Source organism: Trachypithecus francoisi, unplaced genomic scaffold (assembly GCF_009764315.1).
Source record: "Trachypithecus francoisi isolate TF-2019V2 unplaced genomic scaffold, Tfra_2.0 Lachesis_group19, whole genome shotgun sequence".
Classification (NCBI taxonomy): Eukaryota; Metazoa; Chordata; class Mammalia; order Primates; family Cercopithecidae; genus Trachypithecus; species Trachypithecus francoisi.
The window spans coordinates 21723177-21748811 of NW_022681464.1; the positions used below are offsets into that span (position 1 = coordinate 21723177).

At 38.4% G+C, this 25635-nt stretch overlaps 1 protein-coding gene across 2 annotated transcripts in view; it reads left to right on the forward strand.

Moving 5' to 3' along the window:
• The first annotated feature begins 6897 nt into the window (after window positions 1-6897).
• Window positions 6898-25635, forward strand: part of NOL4 (nucleolar protein 4) — a 383228-nt gene continuing 364490 nt past the window's right edge. For both annotated transcript variants that reach the window (XM_033178023.1, XM_033178024.1), the window contains exon 1: window positions 6898-7454. In XM_033178023.1, the coding sequence (XP_033033914.1) occupies window positions 7191-7454 (264 nt within the window). In that variant the 5' untranslated portion in view covers window positions 6898-7190. The remainder of the gene's footprint in view (window positions 7455-25635) is intronic.

Sequence of the window (25635 nt, forward strand, 5' to 3'; positions counted from 1 at the left end):
CAAACATCAGTATCAGTAAATTTAGGCAAAACAACAAACATCAATTTTTTAATCTTTTCTTTTAGGTTAGAAAGTGGAATAAAGATACTGATATTACAATTTACAAATTAAAATATGTGTTTCTCTGTGACTTAGTAATGGCAGCCATAAAGATCAGAAAAATATTTAAACTCTCTCAAAAGTGTTTCTTTTCTTAATTAAAGGATAGCTATTGCATACTAAAGACAGGCTCTTTTCAAAATTATTTGGTAGAAGAGTCAATACATTGGAAGTCAACTAATAAAATCAGATTTGTGACAATTTTTACATAGTTCCAAATTTCTCCACCTGCATAAACAGGACATTTCTGCTTTAACTTTGTTTATTCTGGTTCATTTTGAAAAGTTAATAAATTATATAATAATCAAGTTGCTGATTGAGTTGGTCGTTTGCTTCCTTTACAACTTTCTTTTCCTTGACAGGGTTAGTAATAGACTTTTAACCCTCGGAATGCATAATGATGTTCAGAACCTCAGCTTTCAAAGTAGCAAGTACTATCCTCCATAATCTCTAATCTGGCTGAAAGGCTCAAATTCTTTCATTAGCTTAACTCAGTAGACAAGTCTCTAGTCAACCCCTTTAGTGGGAAATGTGATCACAGGACATCCTAAAATTTGATTCCTATTTTAGCATGCCTCCAGGTCCTGATCTAATCCAGAATAGGTCTAACCAACTCTTTCACAGCTTCATTTTTAAGTTTTAAATGATTTTAAGTCCATGTATATTTGGAAATTACTAACAGTTTAGGTCTAGTCAAGGATTCATCCAAACTGCTTTGCTATTTTTCTCAGGCTTTTCCCAATACCAGTATTATAGCAATAGAAGCCAACTTCTGCTGCTCAGTACATGACATTCTGTTTTAGTCATAAGGTATTAGTATATACAAACTCAATATCAAAAGATGGGGGCTTTCCCTTTTTTGTAGGAAATGTGGACAAAGGTGATGTCATTCATTCCTATGGCTTTAAATTCCCTGTATTTATATCTCCAGTCCAGACTTTTCTCCGTAGTTCAAGCTTCTATATTCAATTCCTACATGAACAACTCTCCTGGTATTTCAAATTTAACTTCTCTGAAATTAAATTCTTTCTTCCTGCCTCTCCACCCCAACTTGCTTCTGCTCCTCCCTCAGCCTCCAACTCCCAATCTGTTCCTCCCCCAAACATTTCTCTGTAAGTCAATGGCTTCACTAGCCTCACTACTAAAGCCAGAAATCATGTAGTCATCTTTGATTCAATCCTTTCTCTCATCTGATACATGCAGTCCATCAGTGTATTAGTTCACTAGGGCTGCTATAACAAAATACTATAGGCTGGGTGGCTTATAAACAACAGGAATTTATTTCTCACAGGTCTGGAGGCTGGAAAGTCCAAGATTAAGATGCTGGCAAATGTGATGTCTAGTGAGACTCCTCTTCAAAGATGGCCATGTTTTCAGCGTCCTCACATGGAGGAAGTGGCAGACGAGCTCTGTGAGACCTCTTTGATAAAGACACCAATTCCATTCATGACCAGCTCTGCTTTCATTACCTAATCAGCTCCCAAAGGTACCACTTCCTAATACCATCACCTTGGGGGTTAGGATTTCAACCTATGGATTGTGGGGTGGGGGCAGGGGAATAAAGGAGATACACATTCAGGAAGCTCTATTCTTTCTTTGAACTGTATCTTCAACCCATCACTTCTCTCCCTCTACCTCCTCTGTTAATACTCTAATCTATCGCTGTAATAGTTCATCTAAGCTACCACTACAACTATCACCATTTTTTTAGCTGGTCTTCCTGCTTTCATGCTTGTCCCTTTCCAGTCCTTTCTCCTCAAAGTGGCCAGTGAGATGAATAAAAATGCATATCATATCTCATCATATCATATATCATATCATATCATTCTCCTGCCTGAGATATCTCAGTGGTTTTCTACTGGACCAATAAAATATAAGCACTTATCAATAAAATGTAAGCAGTGCCCCTACAAGATCTGGCTGCAGAAGGCTACTCAGATCTCACATTCTACCTTTCTCTTTCAAGCTCCAGTTTCCCTGGCCTTCTTTCTATTCCTCAAACATGCCAAGAGCTCTTTTTTTTTTTTTTTTTTTTTTTTTTTGAGGCGGAGTCTTGCTCTGTCGCCCAGGCTGGAGTGCAGTGGCCGGATCTCAGCTCACTGCAAGCTCCGCCTCCTGGGTTCACGCCATTCTCCTGCCTCAGCCTCCCAAGTAGCTGGGACTACAGGCGCCCGCCACCTCGCCCGGCTAGTTTTTTGGATTTTTAGTAGAGACGGGGTTTCACTGTGTTCGCCAGGATGGTCTCGATCTCCTGACCTTGTGATCCGCCCGTCTCGGCCTCCCAAAGTGCTGGGATTACAGGCTTGAGCCACCGCGCCCAGCCGCCAAGAGCTCTTTTACGTTAGGACCTTTGCGCTTTGCCTATAGTTCCTCTGCCTGGCTTCATATAATTGACTCCTTTGAATCTTCAGGTCTCATGATAAATGCTACCTACTCAGAAGATCTTCCCTAAGCTCATCAAGTCTCTCTACCTTGCCACTGTTTTCTCTTACACTGCCATTTTTCTCCCTCGTAGCACTTACATAAAGCTCTATTTATTTTTTGCGTTGTTGTCTGCTCTCCTTAGAAGAATTTATGTTCCATGAGATGAGGACCATGCATATACCTCTGTCTTGCTGACGACATTAACCCTAGAACCTGTGAGAGTAACTGACGCTTGGTTAATATTTGTTTAACAAAATCCACAATTATTTGAAGGAATGAAAGCTTGTTTATTCTTTGAACACTGATTTTCTGATCACAGATTCTATGTTGTTTGTACTCTAACATTTTGCTGATGAATGCATAGTGTTGTGTAAATATTTGTGATTGATACTAAAGTGCAAGATTTTCTGGAGTTTTAAAATGTCATTTATAAACTGACCATGAAGTTGGAAGAAATTTTACTTCTATAACAAAATCATATTGTGATAGCCCATGTTTTGGATTATTTTAAATTAAAATATAAGTTTACATGCCTTTTTGCCTTCCTCTTCCTCTCTTTTCTTCCTCTGCCTGTCAGGCAGACAGGACCCCTGGGCCCAGATTGGGAATTGGCATTCAGATGGGGTGAAGAAAAACATTTCGGAGAGATATGCTTTGTAGTGAGGCAATTCTGAGGAAAGTGTCTTGGGAATATACCAGGTTAAAATCCCAGGCAGCCTGTTCACATGAACCATATAGCTGAGGAAGCAGCTCAGGATGACCCTGAGATGGGGCTGGGCAGACCTGACTCTAGAGAAGTTCAAAGGAGGAAAATTAATCCAGAGTAAGTTGCTGAAGCAGATTTTAGATTTTTGTTAGGTGCCTACCCTCCTAGGTAGACAAGATATGGTTGAAGGTGTTGGCTCAGGCAGCACAATTAATAATGGGTGCAAGTACAGAGCATATTACACTTTGGGTTCCACTAGAAACAAGAGAATCCGCAGGGCTCTAAGACTTACGACCCTTGAAATCTTTGAACTCTGCATTCCTTTCCTCCCAATGCAAATACTCTTTCAGTAGTTAATCATTTAACTTTTCTTCTTAAAAAGAATGTATTTCATATAATGTATTTCATTTTGTGGGGTTTTTGTGCTTGTATATCAAATGTAGTGAATACAAGTGGGGGTTGATGACATTTTTATCTTCTGGGAGTTCTATATGTCTAGGGTGTTCTAGTTGCTATGCATTAGGGTGTCAAGTATAAATACAATGAACAACGTGTGTGTGTGGTAAAGCCCTGGCATTTCCTTAAGACGGGGGACCAACTTCAACCAAACACTACCCAGCAAAAGCCAACAAGAATGGACAAAGATTATGCCTACCTTCTTCCTTCCTTCCCTTACTCTTGTTCTCCTTCTTTCATTAATTTATTAACTCAATTTATTAAGCACTTACTGTGTACATTGTTCACCACACAAAACAAGAAAAAAGACATAAACTTTCAAGGGTTTTCCAATTAAAATTTTATTTAAACAACAAAACATACTCACATGAAAATATAAATAAGATAAAAGGAGCAGTGTAGTCACTATGATCTAAAACAATATTTTTCAAATTGTAGGTTGCCAGTCATTTTTTGGTGGGTCATAAAATACATTTATTTGGTTGGGACCATACTTTACCAAATAATAATAACAAAATAAATAGGAGGGAAAAAGGCAAAAATGAGTGCAATGTATATTGCACATAATAAAATAGATGTTTTCATACAATTTTTGCAGAACAAATGTATGTATGCACTACATGTCAATGTAAAGTGTATGCCTTACTATAAGACAGGGTTCAAAAATGTTTGAAAGACACAATACAGAGGAGTACAGAAGAAAGTAATACAAGTTGAATGATTAAGGAAGGTTTTTGGAGGCTGAAAGTATAGGAATAAAGCTTAGAGGGGATGGGATGCCTTTTCAGATGAAAAGCTGCATAAAATAATTCTGTAACTGTGAACTATAACCATATGAGAAAGTGAAATCTATAGAACTAGCTTATTCTTGAATGACTATCCCAGGACCAATTATCTTTCCAGAAACTTCCAGGAAACACATGACCAATATCTAACTAAATCAAGCCCTAATGCCACAAAGGGAAACTTAACAAAGTTGTTCCTGTGAAGTATACCCCACTAGAAGGGTGGTTCAGAATATTCTTCTGTCCAATTGCGTGTTTCAAATATTTATGTATTTAAGATATTGAGATTTTTTTAACGTGAAATATCTAAAGATTATTGTTCACCTCAATAAATTGAAAGTGATATTTTCCCCCTGTGTCCCTTGTATTAGATTCACTTGTGACTTATTGGACAGGGTCTTCTCTGAGCTCTATGGTCTAGTATGTATTGAACAAAAATTCAAGGACTCAGAACAACTGATTTATTTTAGTACTTTTTTAATACAAAAGAAGGAAATAAAAGAATAAAAGCAGTCGGGGTGGCCTCTGGAGAAGGGGAGCTGTTGTTGCAGGAATCTTGCAAGTTAATGAGAATTCACCCGGGACTCAAGAGCGATGGAGAGAGGGGGAGAAAGGACGAGATGGGGGAAAGGGGTGGGGGGATAAACTCTTCCTTTGCAGCTGGCCCTCTCCCTCATTTGTTGCTCCAATAAGCAGTAATTAGGTCCTGAGCTAATGGTGTCAGCTGATCTGCTGTTTTTAGGCTAGACCCAGAGGAATCTCCATGGAAACCCTGCTGGAGTCGTCCCCCCACCTGGATGCTGCGTGCTCCTTTCCGCCACCTGGCTGCCGTCGGGCCCGCTGCTACCTCCTCCTGCCTCTAACCTGCAGCCTGCAGCATGCGCACTGCCCCCGGGATCCCTAAATGGGACAATTCTGCCCGTGACGTCAGCGCCCAGCCGTCTCCACAGAAACTTTTGTCCCATTGGCCAATCAGAGAGCTTGGAAGGGGCCGGGGAGGGTGGGGGGAGGAGAGGGGAGTGGGAGGGGTGGGGGTGAGGGGAGAGGCGAGAGGTTTAGTGTGTGGAGCTGCCTGCGCTCCGCCCGGGCTGTCAGTCCCGGCTCCAGCCGCCGCGAGACCTTCCCGGAGACGCGCGCACACACAGCGCACCCCCTGCACACCGCACACCCTCGCTCCCTTGCTCACACACACGCACACACTCATCCTGGCCGAGCAGGAGCCACTGACCATTTTGCAAGTGCCAGGACCAGCTACAGCGCAGTGGGCGCAAACATCCCGCGTTCCCTTTCCGGGTTTCAGTCTGGGAGACGACGACGAGGGAAGAAGGTGGGCTCGGACGCAGCCCAGGAGCCGGGCACTAGTCGGGCCGTTTTCCTGGCAGAGCCGCTCCCTGGGACGGGCGCGGGCCTCGACTGAGAGTAGAATAAAGAGGAGCGGCCGCAGCCGCCGCGCGAGGAGGATGGGAACTCCCCTATTTCCAGCTCTGGAAACAAATGGATGGAAGTCCTGAATGGAGCAACTGCTGACTTCATCTGCTTGGAAAAATAGTCCAGAGGAACTCATATTTGTCTACTCAGAGCAGTGGAGGGGGTGTCCATGACGTGGCAGGGGGAAAATAGGCAACTGAAACCTCCCGTGTGAACTGCAAACTGTGACTAAGCAAGGAGAAAATGATCTTTCTCTATCTATTTTAATTTCGTGCAAAGGGTTTCAAGCATCTGTATCCTAAACTTACTTCTATGTCTTGTTCAGCAGAAACCAGAGGAGTCCTGTCTGGGGGTCCCATCATTATCCGGGAGACCCGCCACCAGCGGCCTGCCTTCCGTTACCCACATCCCCCTGGAACGGATATCTGTTTGGGGCTCTACAATCTATCCTGTAGAACTATGGCCAAATCTCCATCAATGCTTTGCTAATTTCTGGGACTTAACTCGTAGAATCTACGTACAGGGCTGGAATTTATTCCAAATACATCTGAAGAAATGAGATTTTAAACCGTTTTTTAAAATATCTTGATAAAATAATTCTGTAAAACAGAATTTGATAGGTTTAAAAACATGACAGGTAAGAACTTTCTCTCTTTCTAGTCCCTTAACACCCGTCGTGGGGAAGGTCAAAGCAGGACCCAGGAGGAAGGAGAGATCCGGGACCCGTGTGCCCTTCGGGTCTCGCAGGCGCTGGGCCGGCGGCTGCTTTCAGGAGAAGCACAGCCCTCACTCCTGGAACACGGGGCCAGTGGCTGGGGAAGCTTCTGGGGCGCGCGCGGGGAGGCGGCGCTGCGCTCCACCTGCCCAGCCCCGGACGCAGCCCGGGGGCGAGGCGTCTAGGGACCACCCCAATTCAATATTGGGATTTTTAATAAACCAAGGAGTGGGATTTTAATTATTCAAAACCCAGCTTCTCTGGGCCAGAATGCTGTTGGGATGGTCCTGGTCACACAATATTAAAGAGACCGATCGCTAAGGGAACAGGAAAAGCGTCCGAGACAGCCGTTGCAATTACGAATGGACCAGACTTGGTAGCACAGGGCATTGATTGCTGGTGCCCAACCGGACCCTCCTCCCCTCTCCCCATCCCTTCCCCCACCCAAAGCAGGCTCCCGCGGCGCCCGGGACCTCGCATCCCTGCAACGTGGCCAGGGCTGCATTTTACATGAGCCCAGGGTGAACAGGTGCGAAGTGCGCTGGGAGCATCCGGCCGGCGGCCGGGCGCGGGGAACATGGAGAGCGAGCGCGACATGTACCGCCAGTTCCAGGACTGGTGCCTCAGGACTTACGGGGACTCAGGCAAGACCAAGACGGTGACCCGTAAAAAATACGAGCGGATCGTCCAGCTCCTCAATGGCTCCGAGTCGAGCTCCACGGACAACGCCAAATTTAAATTCTGGGTCAAATCGAAGGGCTTCCAGCTGGGCCAGCCGGACGAGGTCCGCGGGGGAGGCGGCGGCGCCAAGCAAGTGCTCTACGTGCCTGTCAAGACCACGGTGAGTGACTCGCCTTCCTCTGTTATTTGTCTGCCGGAGCAACCCGGCGGGGAGGGAGGAAGGAGAGAGGCGGGAGAGAGGGGGAGCCGTGAGCCGCCGTTGGCTCGTGTGCCCCCTACCTTCCTCAACCCCCTCCCCAAGTCGTCCCCACTCGCATTAGCCAGGCGCGTTTTCCCCACTGTGGAGTCTTTGTGGTCCTTTATTTTAAAGCGGCAGCGCACCTCCAGAGCTGGCCTGCCTCCCCGCCTCGGGCTCCCGGACCGGCTGCTGGAGCTTCCTTCCCCGGGTCGGGCGGCGTCTAGCGTCCCCGGGCTGGGCCATTGTCCCATGTCCTTCTCTGGGCGCCTGGCGCGTGTCCCACCGCCGCCACCGCGCATAAAGGCCAGGCTGGAAGCCCGGCCGCACGCTCTGAGAACAGACAAGTCTGATCGATAGTCTACAGTGTCTCCTTATTGGCATAAAGCCCGAATGTGGCGCTAGCGGTGGATGTGGGGTTTTCCTCAGGACACCGTCAGGTTTTATCGTTAGATCGCCGCCCAGGAGGCACGGGGCAGCCCGAATGCCTCGATCACTCCCAGAGATCGTTGCCGCGACTGTTGAGATTGTAGATAAGGTCCTGGAGATTCCTCTTCCCCGCCCCCCATTCCCTTCCTCACTTCCCTCTTCTACAAATAAAGCCGCAGCTAGAAGATGAACAACAAAGAGAGATGGGTTTAGGCGCTATCGAATGGTGTGTGTATTTGTTCCTCTTTCTGGGGTGGCTCTAGTCTCATGGCCACAAAGCTCTAGCCCAGGCGCCGTGAGGCACTGGCATTGAGAGCCCAGTGCATCTCAGCCTCACGCTGCAGAAGCCAGTGGGGCTGGGGAGCCGCAGCAGCGTTGATTTCCTTCACAAGAAGATGGGAACTGTGGGCTACAAGTAGGATGGCAGATCTGATGCATGAGACCTTTCTGCATCATGCCACGGTGGGTACTCGCCTGGAGTAGGGATGGGGGAGGCTATCTGGCATCCTTTGTATTTTTGCCTTGCTTTGGGGTTTCTTGAGCATTTCCTCCTTTTCACTTTCCTGTACTGGCAACTGTTTCCCGGTGCAGTATTCCTGGAGGATGCTAGAAAGGAGACGCTTTGAAAGCTATTCTCTCTCTAATGGAGGTATATTATATTAAACTGAAAATATGTGCATGAAAAGTTATTTTTTAAAGCATTATTTGGAAGGCTCTTTTAGGTTTGAAAATCAGTTTACGGTTTCCTGAGATTAATTAGAAATACTTGTTTGAAGGATGTATATTTATTTTAGAATTTATATAGAAATAGGGAACCGAAAATAAAGGTGAAATGGAAACACACATGAAAGTTCTGTGGTGGTGGTTGTTTTTTAACAATGTCCTATTGTTGGGAGATTTCTAAGAGATGGACCTATAAATGTGTCTTCTCCTTTAACATGTGTCACTACTAAAGACAATGGTGAGATTATTGTCTGGCTTTCCTAAATAATGAGGACTAGATCGGCATGAATTAGAACTGAGGTTTATTTACATCTGGATGAGCCAGAAATCTGGTATACAGAATGAAGTGCTTTGATTAATTTGTATCGGGAATAATATCAAGAATTCAAAACATAAACATGCATTTTCCTTTGGACAATACTGAGCTAACTGCATGGATAAAATCATTTAAGATATCTTTACTTAAGGTATGACTTCATAATATCATGTGTGTTTTAAAGGAACACTGTTAGTTGGGAAGTTTATTTTTCATTTCTTTTATGTTAAACTTAGGTCCCTCTATTTAACTGTCAGATAGCTTCACTTGGGTATTGGTACAATGAGTTTATACTCATATGGATTTGACTACACCCACTATATGTATTAACATAAGTGTCCTTTAAAAGATTATTTTAATAACGTAAATTCAGAACAATTCCAGAGACACTAAGATCATCATAAATGCCAGTTATTCAAACTAGCATTCACGCATTAATATACCACGATTTTGAGTCAAAAATTTATGCAGAATTGCTAAAGAATTACTGCTAAGACATCTAGCATAGAGTGACAACTCCAGGGATAATAATAAAGTAACACGTGTTTCTCTAGTCAGTAAAGATTCCATATATTTATGGGAGAGAATATAATTCATCAGGTGATTCTTAGATAATGGTTTCCATGTAATACTTAAGAGCTCTGCTTTTTATTCAAGCCTGTTTTGAAATATTGAAGAGGTTTTTAATTTATGAACTTGTCTATTGCTCTTTATAACGTTTTTATACCGCTCCTGACATAGAATTATAGGCTCCTCCTTCTCTGAGAGACAGCCAATCATGATTTCAATGGAGTTAAAAAATAAAGGATCCCCTTTTATCATGTGTTCCCCCACATCTCAAATTATTCCTTCCTTAACGATATGTTGATTTTTCTTTCCGATGGTAGAAGTACAGTCACCAAGAGGACAAAAATATATTTTCTCTTAATTCCAAGGCATATATTGATCAAAATAAAATACTGTATTTGAATAGTATTTTCGTGGAGACTAAGAATGATTCTTAGCTGCTTGAGGTTTGAGGGTTCGCGGCTGGCTTTGCTGTCAGTAAGAGATGCTTTGCTCCTGATGTTGCAGTAATCCACTGCTGCTGATAATTAGACATCATTACCACTGCGAAAAGGGAAAGAGAAAAGGGGAGAGGACAGGCTGAGGCTAATTATCTACTTTGTTTAATGAAAGAAAGAGAGACTGATGGCACCTGGGAGGTTATGTTAGAACAGAGTAGACACGCCACATAAACTTAATTGAAACAAGACTATCTTTAAGTCTCATAGTTAAAGCAGCTTGGTTCTACTCTCATTTTCCCAAAAGAAGAGATGTAGCTTTCCAACTACTTTCCCCCTAAAGCCCAAACTTAACTGATGATAAAATCGAGCAAGTTACAACGGACTTAAAATAAAAATATTGACTACTGAAAAGGATAAATATGCCCTTTAATATTTGTCCTGGTCATGTCTAAACCTAAGGGGACATATCTGTCACTGATGTTTAGACTGCTTTTTGATGGAGGAGATACGGTTTGGTCACCAAGCAACAACATCCAGCAACTCAGCCATTTTAGGTCCTGTGTTGGACCTGTGCTTTTGCGCGCCCGCCTGCACTGCACACGCACGCGCATATGCAGTTTGTTGAGCTACCCATCTGCTTTATAGATAGTACCACTGTTATTTTTACACATTCTTTCATTAAAAGTGTCAGAAATTTAGAAGAATGAAAGGATGAATTACTTAAAACAGTTCTGAAAGCGATATAGCAAATGGTTGACATTGATTACATCCAACTTTTAAGCAGCGGTAGTTTTAAATTCACTTAACTGTGGTAACTCTGTTTTACACATTTGATAGTTCTAGTTTAGTTTGTTTTTAGAAGCTTTTGATCCTGATTAATGTTTTCTGGCAACAATTAGTGGAAACATCACACTTGCAATTTAAACTACCAGAACACATTATGCCATTTGATATTGTGAATGGTAAACTTAGAAAAGCAGAAAATTTATTAAACGCTCTTTTTAAAAAGTCCACTGCATTGTACAAAACATTAGGAATTTGGTAAGCTCATGTTTTTGTCTTTCAATATCAAGCAAAGAAAGTTATGAATATTGAAACTGTATAATCAAAAAAATACTTTACTTGACCTATATTTGTAGGAACAGACACAAAGGTCTAAATTATGTCCTTCTTATATATATTTCTTTCTTATATTTATTCTAATACAGGTCATAAAATGAATTTCCATCCAAAAAGGAAAATGTGTTATCTTTAGTTGTGTCATTTACAAATGATGATTTATTCAGTTCTGCAATCTGTAGCCTCAGATTTCATATTGTTCTTGCTGTGCATACTACTAATTGATTACTGTACAGTGATTGTAATGAATATTCATGGACTGACTCATAAACAGTAACTGTTTTTGTTATTTTTCTGACTGTGGTTTTGGTCATAAATCCTTTATGCGACATCAGAGTGAAAGAAATAATACCCCAAGAGGAGTCATGTGTACCTTTCCACCTGGCCTAACTTTATGCCTAAGGCACCTATATTAGGCCTTGATCTGGAATCTGCTACAGACCCAGTTATTTATCATGATACTTTGTATCTATGACACAAAGACAAATCATCATAGTAGTCACTGAGATGGAAACACATTTTTGCTTCTACAGTGGACATTGCTGTTGATAGCCAATGCATTTTTCTTTTCATTAAAGTACTTTGGGAGATCCTGTAGCATAGGATTTGGGGGTGAAATAGACCCCAAGAATGAATATCAGCAATGTGGCTTATTAGCTGACTTAGTGATTGTTTGTAGAGTTGTGAAGAATAAATCATCTATGACAAGTCCCCAGCACAGGTTAGCTCTCAGGGAACAGTAGGGACCATTAGTAAAGGCCACTCTGGCTTGAGTATTAAGGGGCAGGATATTTCCTCTGAATATAAAGAGGAAATATGACCATGTTAGAGTACGAAGACTATCCCACAGTTATTTCTTGAGATACCAGTTTTTGATTTTTCCATTGGTTCTTCCTTGTCCTGTTAGTAGCCACAATAGGGAGATGGGGCGAGATGTGGCACTCATATATATTTCTTGTATAATCTTCCTTAGTCTGCTGGGATCCTACTGCCCACGGTTTACTCTCTAGACTCACTGCATAAAATGGAGGGAAGATGAAGAAGAAAATACAGGCATATGCCAGGAGAACTTTCAAGGACTTTAATCTTATGTCAAGTCTATAAAGACCTTTTCCTAATAGCTGTTGTATTTGATAAGACTTTCACTCTTTCTTTTTTGTTTTTTTGTTTTTTGTTTTGGTCTAACTGGGAAAGATGAATGTGAATCTACTATGTTTTAGGTTATATTCATTTTTACAATCTTTAGATAACAAGATAAAACAAACTTCATGGATAGCATAGATGGCAAGAAACATGGCATAGTGCATAGAGTATAGATTTTAGAGCACAATTTAAATCCTGGCTCTGACATTTACTGGAGTTCTGGGTCGGCTAAAGTTTAGCTAAAGATACAGTTTCCTTTTTATAAAATGTTAGTATTAATACTAGTCTTAGTAGTTTTGCATAATTAGTAGTGTATATAATATATACTAACATATACTATATATACATATACACATATATACACATACATATACACACACATACACACAAGCATGTGGTATATGCAGCATATGCTGGGCACATAGTAAATGCTAAAAAAAAGTTGTTTAAAATATGATTAATAGAACATGAAAATCACGATATAATTATAATTAGGTATATTTTATGAACTCTAAATCACACTGCAACATGGAGCTAAAATACAAGGTCAAGCCCGGTGGCTCACGCCTGTAATCCTAGCATTTTGGGAAGCCGAGATGGGAAGATTCCCCAGTGAAACCCCATCTCTACTAAAATACAAAAGAAATTAGCTGAGGCAGGAGAATTGCTTGAACCCAGGAGGCAGAGGTTGCAGTGAGCCCAGATGGCGCCACTGCACTCCAGCCTGGGCGATAGAGTTGAGACTCTCAATTAAAAAGAAAAAAAGAAAAGAAAAGAAAAGAAATACAAGGTATACTTGTATGTATTTATGTACACATGTATTATTAAGATTTATTCTACTTCGTTTTTGGAAGAAAAAATGACTGTTATTCTAAAAGTGATACTGTCTCAGCTTTTAACAAAGTTAAGTGAAAAGGAAAGAAATAAAGAAAGTCATACCAAATGTCCCATGAAAATGTAGCGACCATAAGCTAATTATGAACATCATTCTAGATTCCTCTCTAAACATATATACCAAGAGTCGATACAATGACTGATAGTTGTATATGGACAGGCAGAAATAATTTTCTAAAACTAGGATGATGATGATATGCTAATTTAAGTAAGAATAAGAAAATATAAGATTGTCAGTGTGACAAAAGAAGAAATACATAAAATTTAATGAATCACTAATAGATAAATGTTTCTTCTCAAAGATATTTATTACTGAAGTTAATGGAAAAGATTAAGAAAACCTTTAGGATATTGAGGTACACTTATTTTACCAATTACAAATTTCCATTTTATATAATATTATTGACTCTCTCTAATGATAAATGAGAAACAAGCATATTTTCACTTCTTCCCACCTCCTTGTTTCTTAGATCCTGGTTTACATTTCATTTCACTTATTATATTATACTTATATATTATAATTTATTATATTCATTATATTATAATTATGTTGTCAGTGTTGTTGATATTAATGTTAAATAATTTAGTTTTAAACATTATTTTCCTATTTAATTGTTTATTGTCTTTTTTGTTATCTGGTTTCCTTTACCTCTGAATTCCTTGATTTGATTGGCTCTCATTACAGTTTATCATTTTTTTCCTGAAGAAGGTCCATGCACTCTATTCTTTGAATTTCATATACAATTGAGAGTATTTGTCTTTTACCTTTATCCTGGAAGAACAACTAACCAGATGCAGATTCTTTATTTTACTTTTTCTGTCATAACATTATAGATATTGTGTGTGCTCTGTAAAATTCTAAGGCAAATTGATTTTCCCAAATTTCATGAATTGTTTACTTCTTTATTCTTGAAATCAAATTATTTTGCTGAGATATATTTGAATTTCTTGTCTAACTCTATATTTTGTCCTGGATAACTGTGTGCCTGTTTATGGCTTCAGTTAGGCCTGTGTTCTGGTGACATAATGTGTATCTTCTGAAGTCCAAATCTGTACAGTTGATCCTTGAACAACACAGATCAGGATCGCGTGGGTCTACTTATATGTGGATTTTTTTCAATAAGTATTTGGAAAATTTTTGGAAATTTATAACAATTTGAAAAAACTCGCAGATAAACTGCACAATCTAGAAATATAAAAAATCTAAGAAAAATATATGCCATGAATGCTTAAAAATCTATGCAGGTACTAGTCTATTCATGGCTTAATAGATTGTCTTTTTGCTAAGGCTTGCAGTCAACAGTAGACTATTAGTAGTTAAGTTTTAAGGGAGTCAAAATTATATGCAGGTTTTCAGCTGCAGAGGGTGTCAGTACACCTAACCCCAGGTTGTTCAAGGGTCAGCTGTATTTTGGATTTTCTATCGGGTGTTTCCACCAAGATATCCCAAAGTATCTCAAATTAAGTATGTCCAGAAACACATTTTTCTTCTTTCCATTTTCCCATCCGAGGTCCTCCCAGCTGACACACCTTTTTCTTATTCCCCTCTCTCCATGGATAGCAGTACAACTTTACTTACCCATACAAGGTGAAATTTGTATGGCAGCCTTGATTTCTCCCTCTCATAGTCAATGTTCAGCTGTTGATTGATTCTACCAAGCTAATACCTCTTGAAGCCATCAGATTCTCACCATATTATAAAATATGCTTATTGCTTGATAATTTGTTAAATTTCCCCAAAGCTATTTCAAAGAAAAATTTAATCTCTAGTACCTGGCATAATGGATGATGCATTTTGATGCTCAGTATTAGTGGAATAAATAAAAATCACTTCCCAGTCTGACACCACATAATGGGACATTATACAACAACTTCTTATTTACTACCACACAAGAGCTTTTTAGTTTTATCTACGTATATATATCTATCTGTCCAACTGTCCATCCATCCATCTACCTATGTGTTTTAATTGTGGTAAAAAACACACAACATAAAAGTTACCATATTAATCATTTTACATTGTAGACTTAAATAGTGTTAAGTATATTCACATTGTCTTGCAACAGATATCCAGAGCTTTTTCATCTTGCATAAGAGAAACTCTATATTATACAAGAATTCCCCTTTTTTCTTTCTCTCCATCACCTGGTAAAGTGCCATTTTAGTTTCTGATTATATGAATTGAACTACTTTAGATGCCTCATATAAGTGGAGTCATACAGAATTTGTCTTTTTATCACTGACTCATTTTACTAGCATAAAGTCTTTAAGATTCATCCATGTTATAAATATATGTGACAGGATTTCCCTCCTTTTAAAGGCTGAATAATATTCCATTGTAGGTATATGCCATTTTGTTTGTGCATTCATTTGTTGATGGCCATTTGAGTTGCTTGTACTTCTATTATTGTGAGTAGTGCTGCTATGAGCACGAGTGGGCAAATTTGTCCTCAAAACCTTACTTTCAATTTTTTTGGATATGTACACAGAAGCAGGTTTGCTGGATCATATGGTAGTTCTAATTTTTTGAGCATCTACTCTACTATTTTTATAGGAGTTTGACCATTTTACAGTCCTACCAACAGCATACAAGGGCAGGCACTCTTTAATGCAAAAAAACAGCTGATTTTTTTCCTGCTCTCAAGCTCTTTAATGGGCAGACTACTTTCTTTAGGCAATTGCAAGTGTTGCATGTAATGCAATTAATATGAACATGATATCGATGCCTTACATTTATCAAGTTCTTATTATAGGTTAATGATTGGGCTAATAATTTGAAACAAAAAGTCCCTTTAATCTTCACAATAGTCCTATGGTATTAACACTTTTTATTATACTCATGTGAAAATTATGGTTTACATTAAGGTGAATTTCTAAAAATTACACAGCTTGGGACAAGAAACCATTTCAATTGGATTCTAAAACCCTTACTTTAAATCACTGGTTTCCAAATTCTTAAGATAATGTAACTCAATTGCTAAAAGAAATTCCCCCAATATGTACACTTTCATAAACTACATCTTCATAACACTGCACCAATACTTAACCCATTATAAACTATATTTAAAAATACAAATATATTGGGTTGATACTAAAATACATAAAAATCCAAGTTTTAACATTTCCTTCTTTACCTCAATAGGTTATCTTAGGCACTGCCTGAGTGTACACATACCAATTTGAATACTTTATTCTAATCTATAATACCATATTGCCTCTCAGAGAACATTGAAGTTAAAACTTTACACTCAGCTGAAATACTTTCTGTCATCTTGTAATACAATATTTTTATATGTAGGGGGAAACTGAGGAGGAATAATTCTTAACCTCTTAGTTATTAGTACATGCACAACTATAAAGATTTCCCATTGGAGAAATCCTTCTAAAATTCAAGTGGAGAATTCTATATGGAATACTTATTTAAACATGGACATTTAAAAGTAAAATGAATGTTTCAAATGCTTCTCAAAGCATGAAGTTCATGCTTGAATGCAATATTCTAAATTTTACCCCATTTTTTCTTGCTTATACTCCTTTGATTTTATGCCTGTCTTAGTCCATTTTGTGTTGTTATAACAGAATGGATAATTTATAAAGAATGAGGATTTATTTCTTACAGTTCTGGAGGCTGGAAAGCCCAAGGTGAAGGGGCCGACATCTGGCAAAAACCTTCTTGCTGCCTCATCCAGTGTCAGAAAATAGAAGGGAGCACTCTTGCGAGAGAGAAGGGAAGGAGTCCAAACGTATTCTTTTATTAGGAACTCAATCCAGAGATCAATGACATTAATTCATTCATAAGAACAGAGGCCAGGCGTGGTGGCTCATGCCTGTAATCCCAGCACTTTGGGAGGCCGAAGCAGGCAGATCACAAGGTCAAGAGATCAAGATCATCCTGGCCAATGTGGTGAAACACCATCTGTACTAAAAATACAAAAATTAGCTGGGCGTGGTGATGTGTGCCTGTAGTCCCAGCTACTCACGAGGCTGAGGTAGGACAATCACTTGAACCTGGGAGGCGGAGGTTGCAGTGAACCGAGATTGCACCACTGCACTCCAGAGTGAGACTCTTGCCTCAAAAGAAATAAAATAAAATAAGTAAATAAGAACAGAGCCCTCATGACCTAATCACCTCTTGAAGGTTCCACTTCTCAACACTGTTGCATTGGAGATTAAGTTTTCAACAAAGGAACTTCGGGGAACACATTCAAACCCTGGCAATAACCATAAGCCTCTATCTATCATGAAGGGCTCTTCAGTGTTTTGTACATTGTGGTAGTCAGAATCCCAGGATGAGTCTCAGATGACCCCCACCTTTGTATAATCCCTTCTACTTTGAGTGTGGGCAGCATCTGAGAACATGATGAGCCCCATAACTTCCATAATTATTATGTTATATGGTAAGGCTGACTTTAAGAAAGGGGGACCTTTCATGTGGATCTGATTTAATCACTTTAGCCTTTTAAAAGCAGGGGGTATTTTTCTGGCTACTCCAAGAAGAGGAAGTCAGGGTGGTTTGGAACCTAAAATGTGCTTGTTCTTGCTGAAATGCAATGGGGGCTTGTGGTTAAGAGCTGAGAGTGGTCTCTCCATGCTGAGAGCACACTTGGCCAACAACAAGCACAATAATGGGGACTGCAGTCCTACAACCACAAGGGAATGAATTCTGCCAACAGCCTAAGGGAACCTGGAGGTGGATTTTCCCTAGTGGAGCTTCCACATGAGAATGCAGTTGGCTGACACCTTGATTTCAGCTTTATGAGAACCTGAGCAGAGGACCCAGTTAAAACATGCCAGTCTTCTGACCCACAGAAAATGAGATAATGTTTGAGAAGTTGTAAACCATTCAATTTGTGGTAATTTGTTACACAGTAAAATGGAACTGATACATAGTTCTTTAATGTAAAATTTACCAAAAACATGTGTGTAATTAACAGGTCCATTTTTAACAAGTGTATTTGACCTAGATTATTTGTGGATACAGCTGGAAATAGCTTATATGTTCTTTTCCTCTAATACCTTATGTATTGCCATTTATATAGTTTTTGATGCGATGGTCTATAATTTAGTAAAAGATGTAATCTCTCACAGATCATTTGACATATTTAGTGATGACTCATTAGGAATATATGTGTATATAAAAGTTACTTTGATTTTTCTCTAAATGTTTTTATTTTTAAACATTATTTCATTATATTCCATTCATCTCTTGAGTAGAATACAAGGTAGCTTACTGTTTTAGCAGTAGGATGGAGAAACAGAAGTAGACATATCAAAGGAAATTGTTGTTCTCATAATTATAATTAATTTACATTAAAGAATTTTTGAAAACTTACATAAAAGGAAATATAACAAAATATAATATTTGTTCTCATTTATTAGAAATACTCATTCTATAATTTTATTTTTTATAACTTACTTAAATATTACACATTTTGAAGAAGATCTGCCTAACATTTGGGGGATAGAATATAAAAAGTAGCAGCAATTGGCAAGTCTTTTTCTTTTGTCAAGATACTGGAGGAAATTGTAAATTAGTCTCCCCTCTCTAAGTTGAGTTTATTTTGATTTTCTTCCTTTCTATCTGAGGTTTATTCAATAGCCTCTTATGTTCCACTCTTTCTAATTTTAATCAAATATTCTTTTGTGATTCTCACAGTTACGAGTTTTTGAAGTATTTTGGAGCTGTTAGAAAATTGGAAGTTTGAGAAAAATTCAGAGAATAAATTTAAGAAGTTGAAAGACTAGTTTTGAGAATAAGGAATAACCTTATTGGTTCTCACTGGATGTAACTACAGTTGCCAGATGGCTGAAGGGTTTTAGGGTTTTAATCTAGGGCCATGGGGTAAAGCTAAGTGGCACATATGGGGATCTAAGGCCTAGCATGGTCATAGTAGTGCCATGCTCTACCCAATTGACCTAATTAGATGAGATTTTTCAAATCTAATATCAAAGGTTTGTTTGAATATCAGATGTGGGTCATTGTTCTCTAAGCACTCTCTGTTTACATGCTCATTGTTGTTTACCTGAGGCCAAGAAAGAATTTTTGCTGTTATTGCTCATTTTTCTCTGTAAAAGCTGCCATTACAGACAATTAGTTTATTTGTTTGTTCTTACTAATTTATAATATGTAATTCATAATTAGCAGTAACTTGAACAGGGGTAAGATGACATTTACCTTGAACTACCTATTAAAGGAAGATTTTTCTTTTCTTTTCTTTTCTTTTTTTGTTTTTTTGACAGAGTCTACTCTGTCACTCAGCCTGGAGTGCGGTGCTGTGATCTCGGCTCACTGCAACCTCCACCATAAAGGAGGATTTTTCTACAAATTCATGATAAGATAGCAGAGGGGGCATGCTTTTCTACTACAACAAGAAAAAACTTTTTCTTTAACTTTCTCTGTCCTTCTATAAACAATTCATATGTCTGTTCCACTGTAAATGGTGCTCTAATGTAAAAATTGGGTGTTATGAGTAAGCACCCTTTAGCTAATTTGTGTTACTTTCTTGTAAATGCATGGAGTATAATAATAATGTGCCCCCTAATATTTTCAAATAAAATAGGTCATTCTCTAAAATTGAAATGTAATCAACATGGTTAATCAATACAGTGATATCCAAAGTCACTGTAAAGTGACAGAATGGCTATAACACCGTAGGACCAGACTGTAACGTGCTTGAAAACTTAATGAAAGCTCTTTTAATAGAGCTTCACTGGTGAACTAGCACTAACTTTCTCTTTCTTCTGTATAACATCATGACTGATACCCAGGGCATGGACAGGCTCACTCATAGTGATCTGCTCTGCAGTTATTTGCACTTTGTGCACATACAATAGAGTTGCAGGCATACCATTGGTTATGTTTTTCTCATACCCTCTTTTGCTAGTTTCACTTATAATTAGTGATTTAAATATATCATAAACTGAGAAAATGAGTGCAAAATTTCAATTCAGTGCATTACAAACACTCAAAATAAGGGTGAGTTACTAAAAAGACCTATGAAAAGAAAGAACTTCGAATTCTGTACTATTTAGATTGCTTTACAAGTAATTACTAATTTCCCATTCTACTTTAAAGTAATTGAAACTGGAAATTGCAGACAATGTTTCTTGGAAGGGTTATACACTTGCAATGCTCATCATGCTTAATGACTCACACTTAAAGATCTTTGTCCTATCACAAAAGTTTAGCAAATAATTATACATTAGTATATGTTCAATGGAAATGTAATATTAAGAAGTATATGATCTTTTAGCCTTCCAACTTTAACTTCTTATGACTGAACAGCTTCACAATGGATAACAAGAGCTTTTTGAATTAACATAAAAAGTGTTAATAAGTTTTTGGTCAGCCATAGAAATATGAATTAAAGATATAAATATTGGATGTGCCCACAGAATAATATATTGTCTTGATAACTGAGGAACTTAGTGTTTCCTGACTATTCTTGAGGAAAATGTTTACATCCATAAGAGCCTGAGGGCCCTTAAATACTTGCCATTATTTTAACCTCTTTAAATCCATTATTTAACTCATTGTAATTATTTGTGTTTCTAACCTCCTTGACCAGAGAGAATTCACAGGTTGAACTGTTGCCAGTGATGGGACTATTTAACAGTTATAGTTCTCAATATACATTAAGTAATCTTAGGTTTTATACTACTTCAATTTCTTGTGAGTTTTGATTGAGTTCAGAGTCTGTATTTTAATCAGTCTATATACACAAATGAGACCTCCAAAAATAATCACTATGGCTGTTGAGAAGAGGAGGGCAAGTGGATGTTAGGGAGTCTACTATAACCTGACTCCCTTAGAATTTTCCCTTTTCTATAACCATTTTATCTTGGATTTCAGTTCTCTTGCCATCCTGTTCATGCATTCCATTTCTCTTGCCATTCATCATGCCTAATGAATGGATTATTTTAAAAAATATGATACCTAGCATAATTTTTAGTTATGGTTTAAAATACAACTTTAAATTCTGCTATTTTTTATTAAAATTATTACCATCAACATTTTTCAATGTTGCTACATAATGATAATTATTTTTATGCCTTTACAAATAATCAAGTATATGTATTATAATTTTATTTATCATTTCTATATAATGTGTGATTTTACTTATTTTCTGGGTTTTTTTTTCTCTTTTTTAGACAGAGTCTCACTCGGCCGCCCAGGCTGTAGTGTAGTGGTGTGATCTCAGATACCAGGTTCAAGCAATTCTTCTGCCTCAGCCTCCAGAGTAGCTGGGATTACAGGCACCCACCACCATGCCTGGCTAATTTTTGTATATTTAATAGAGATGGGGGTTTCAACATGTTGGCAAAGCTGGTCTCGAACTCCTGACTTCAGGCAATCTGTCTGACTCTGCCTCCCAAAGTGCTAGGATTATAGGCATGAGCCATTGCACCCAGCCTATTTCTTGCTTTAAATCCCCCTTCCCAGTGAATTACGATAATTACAGTTTTCTTTTCATTTTTTTTGAGATGGAGTCTTGCTCTATTGTCCGGGCTAGAGTGCAGTGGCACAATCTTGGCTTACTGCAACCTCCGCCTCCTGGGTTCAAGTGATTCTCCTGCTTCAGCCTCCCGAGCAGTTCAGGCTACAGGCAAGAACCACCATGCCTGGATCGTTGTTTTTTTTTTTTTTTTTTTTTTTTTGGTAATTTTAGTAGAGATGGGGGTTTCACCTTTTGGCCAGGCTGGTCTGGAACTCCTGACCTTAGGTGATCCACCCACCTGGGCCTCCCAAAGTGCTAGGATTACAGGTGTGAGCCACTGCGCTCAGCCAATAATTACAGTTTTCACTTAAAAATGTGTATGTGTCTGTGTATTACAACTGATATTTTGAACCTTGGAGGACTTTATGTGAATCTTGTTAGTAAGATTCTGAGAGTTTTTTTTAAATCTTTTTCTTGTCATCTAGCTGAGGACATCTCATCTATTACCATGACTACCAGTCACCTGAGGATCTTGCTAAAATGGACATTCTGGGTCAGGGTGGGGCTCATGAGTCTTTGTTCCTAGAAAATTACCATAGGGTTCCAGAGCGGGCTAAGCTCACTATGACCCATCCCTTCCACTGATAACACTAAAAACTCTGGGAGGAATATACAACATAACTCCCTGAGGACTCTGAAAAACAAACAATAGCAGGGAAAATGAGGATGGATGTCAACTGCAAGTACACAGCACAAGGGGTGAGTTTCCTTTGCCCTGCCCCTCTTCATCTGCTGGATTTAATCTAAGGACAGCCTCAGTCATGAAACTGCACAATGACAGCAGATGATACTAATTCTGAGTAAAAGCTCTTTCTGTCCAGAGGACCAGGAATAGGGTTCCTTGACACCTGCAGAATGTGAAGGGATCACCATGTCTGTTTTTTTCCTCCTATTTTCACTAATAGCCTAGCATGAGGGCAACTCTGCTCATGGAGCTGCACTGCTGATGTGATGGTCACAGTGCCAGCAGAGAGGGGCCTAAAAACCTGAGTGGAAACCTGTCTCTGGCCAGAAGAACAGAAAACAGAAGTTCCCTTGGTCCCTGTGGCAAAAGAGTGTGTGTGAGATTCTCTTTTTCAGGGCTATATTTTCCTGGAGATGGCCTCAATCACATGGAATTGTGCAACAGTGCACATAACTAAAACTTTAAGAGGTAACAAAGTTTTCAGGCTAGAAACATCAGAGAAAAAGTAATCTGTTGGGAATTAGAGAGTGTGAGGGAAATTCCAAAGAGAAGATCCCCTAAATCTTTGTATTAACTGTGTTCATTGTCAAGCTAAGAATGTGCAGAATATATGCAAAGCACCACGGCAAAGTCTTTGAGAACTAAAGTATGATATAAACCACTGCACAAATCCAAGGCTAACTCTGAGTTGCATGGATGCAGGGTAGAACCAAAGAAACATATCAAAATTTAAAAACTGAACTGACATTGGAATCACTAACTGTGAAGACAAGACAGAATTTTTGGTGTCAGTTTAATGGGATTTACTGCATGCTATCCAAATATAATATTTTTTTCAAAGGATTTTATCAAGATTAAGAGTTTCACAACATAGTATTCAAAATGTTCAGGTTACATCTGAAATTATTTGGCATATAAAGAACAATGAAAAGGGAACAAATCTTAAGAGAGAAAAAAATCAATAGATGTCAACAGTGAGTTGGGCCAGATGTTGGAATTATAAAGGATTTAAAGGCAGCTAACATAATCATGCTCTATATTGAAAATGCAAACACTGTTGAAATAAATGAAAAGATAGACTTTTTCAGCACAGAAACTGTCAAAAGAATCAAATGTCAGTATTTGAATTAGAAAATATGTGATAAAAATTCAGTAGGTGGGCTCAAAAGTAGAATGGAGATGGCAGATGTAAGAGTCAATTAATTTAAAGGTAGATCAATAGAAATTATCCTTGCTGAAAAACAGAGTAGAAAAAATATTTAAGAAAGCAGACTCAGGGATCTATAGTACAGTATCAGAAGATCTAATATTTGTACCAGTGGAATCATAGAAGGAGAAAAGAAAGGAATTGGTAGATAAAAAAAAAATTAGAAAAATAATGGCTGAATGTTTTCCAAATTTGTTCGCAGGCCAATTCAAAATGCTTGGTGGAACCCAAACAAGATAAACTCAAAGAAAAATTATTCCCAAACACATCATAATTGAAACTAATGAAAGAAAACCATCTTGAAAGAAGCCAGGGGAAAATTACACATTATTTGTAGGCAAACAGTAATTGAAATTACTGCAGACTTCTCATCAGAAACCATGAAGCCCAGAAGACAAAAATCTTTAAAATGCTGAAAGAAAATAATTGTATATCTAGTGGAGCATTTTTTAGAAAAAAGGTGATATAAGATTTTCTCAGATGAAGAAAAACCATGAATTAATTTCCAGCAGGCCTATTCTAAAATAAATGCTGAAGGAAGTTCTTCAGTATGAATAGAAATGATATTACAAGGATATCTGGAGCTTCAGTAATGTAAAAAGACCAAAATAAATTATAAGTAGATTACTTTCATTCTATACATTATTTAAAATATGTATGACTGATGAAAAAATACAGCATTGTATGGTGGGACTTTAAATCTCTGTGTAGATGTGATATTGTGATATGTATGGCTCTATGTGATGTACAAAGGATGTTCCCTAACCAGAAAGGGTTTAAACTACAAATCTGTAAGAGAAAGTTGTCTGGAAATTCCCCAAGTATTTAAAGATTAAATAACATTCATCCAAATAATCCATGGGTGAAAGAAGAAATTCTAAGATAAATTAGACAGTATTTTGACGTGAATAAAATGATAATGTAGCATATCAAAATGTGTGGGATGCACCTTAAGCAAAGCTTTGAGCAAAATTTATGGCAATAAATGCTAATATTAAAGATTAAATTTCTTAATAATTTAAGCTTTCACCTAAGAAATAAGAAAAATAAGAATAAATGGAACTCAGTGAAAGCAGAAACTTAATTTTAGTTAATTCCTGTTGAATTAATTTAGTTAATTCCTTGGTAACGTTGAGGTATCCCTTTGCCTGGGGTTTTAAAGTTCAAGGATGGTCCATAGAGGGGCATATTCCCAGAGTGAGGAGGCGATAGGGTCTTGGTTATCTGCTAATCACCTTGGCAACTGCTTGTATACACATTTTCCCATAAATTTGCTTCTGTCATGTGGATTGGCAATGTGATTCACTTGCTTCTGAACACAGGGAATATGCAAGTTTAGGACCCTCTTAAATATTTTTGTGTCTTTCTTGCTGCAGCATCCCAAGATTTCATGGGATGAACTCACCTAATTTCCCAGAGTGAGGCTGTCTTATACTAACATGCACTGGCATTCAATTATCTCTATTCTACTGCTCAGAAACCACTTTGGGTGGAGAAAACTATAAAAGACATGCCACCCGCTGATACATTTGGAATTTCATAATTTTCCAAAACTATTTGGGTTTAGTTTCCTAGAATTCTTACACAATGGGGAGGCGTAGAAAGCAGAGCTACTTCTTGGGAACTCATGAATATATAGGCTACACTTTCTTTGCATATCTCTTTATCCACTGAGAGAATTGTTATGTCATTGAAAGTGTGGAAGCTGTTTATTATTTAATCAACATTCCTTCAGGTCTATTGTTTATGGCATAGATAATATATGATGAGTTTTCCAGACTTTAAGTTTCTGAAGCTTGAAAGTTTAGGGTTCTGTAAATCCAAGTAAACTTTTGAAATTTAAAATCCAGGACTTAAACATTTTTCAAAAAATCTGTTTCCATAACAACCTTAATCCAGGGCAGTAAGGATGGAATGCTTTAACAATCTGGTTTAGAGAAAGGACTAGGATACAGATAGAAATGCAAATGACAGAAATCGGTTCACACTTCAACACTTTTCTCAATATATGTGAAATAGGGACAGTAAATGGTATCTACTTCACGTGGTTATTGTGATGATTAAATGAGTACATTTAACAATACA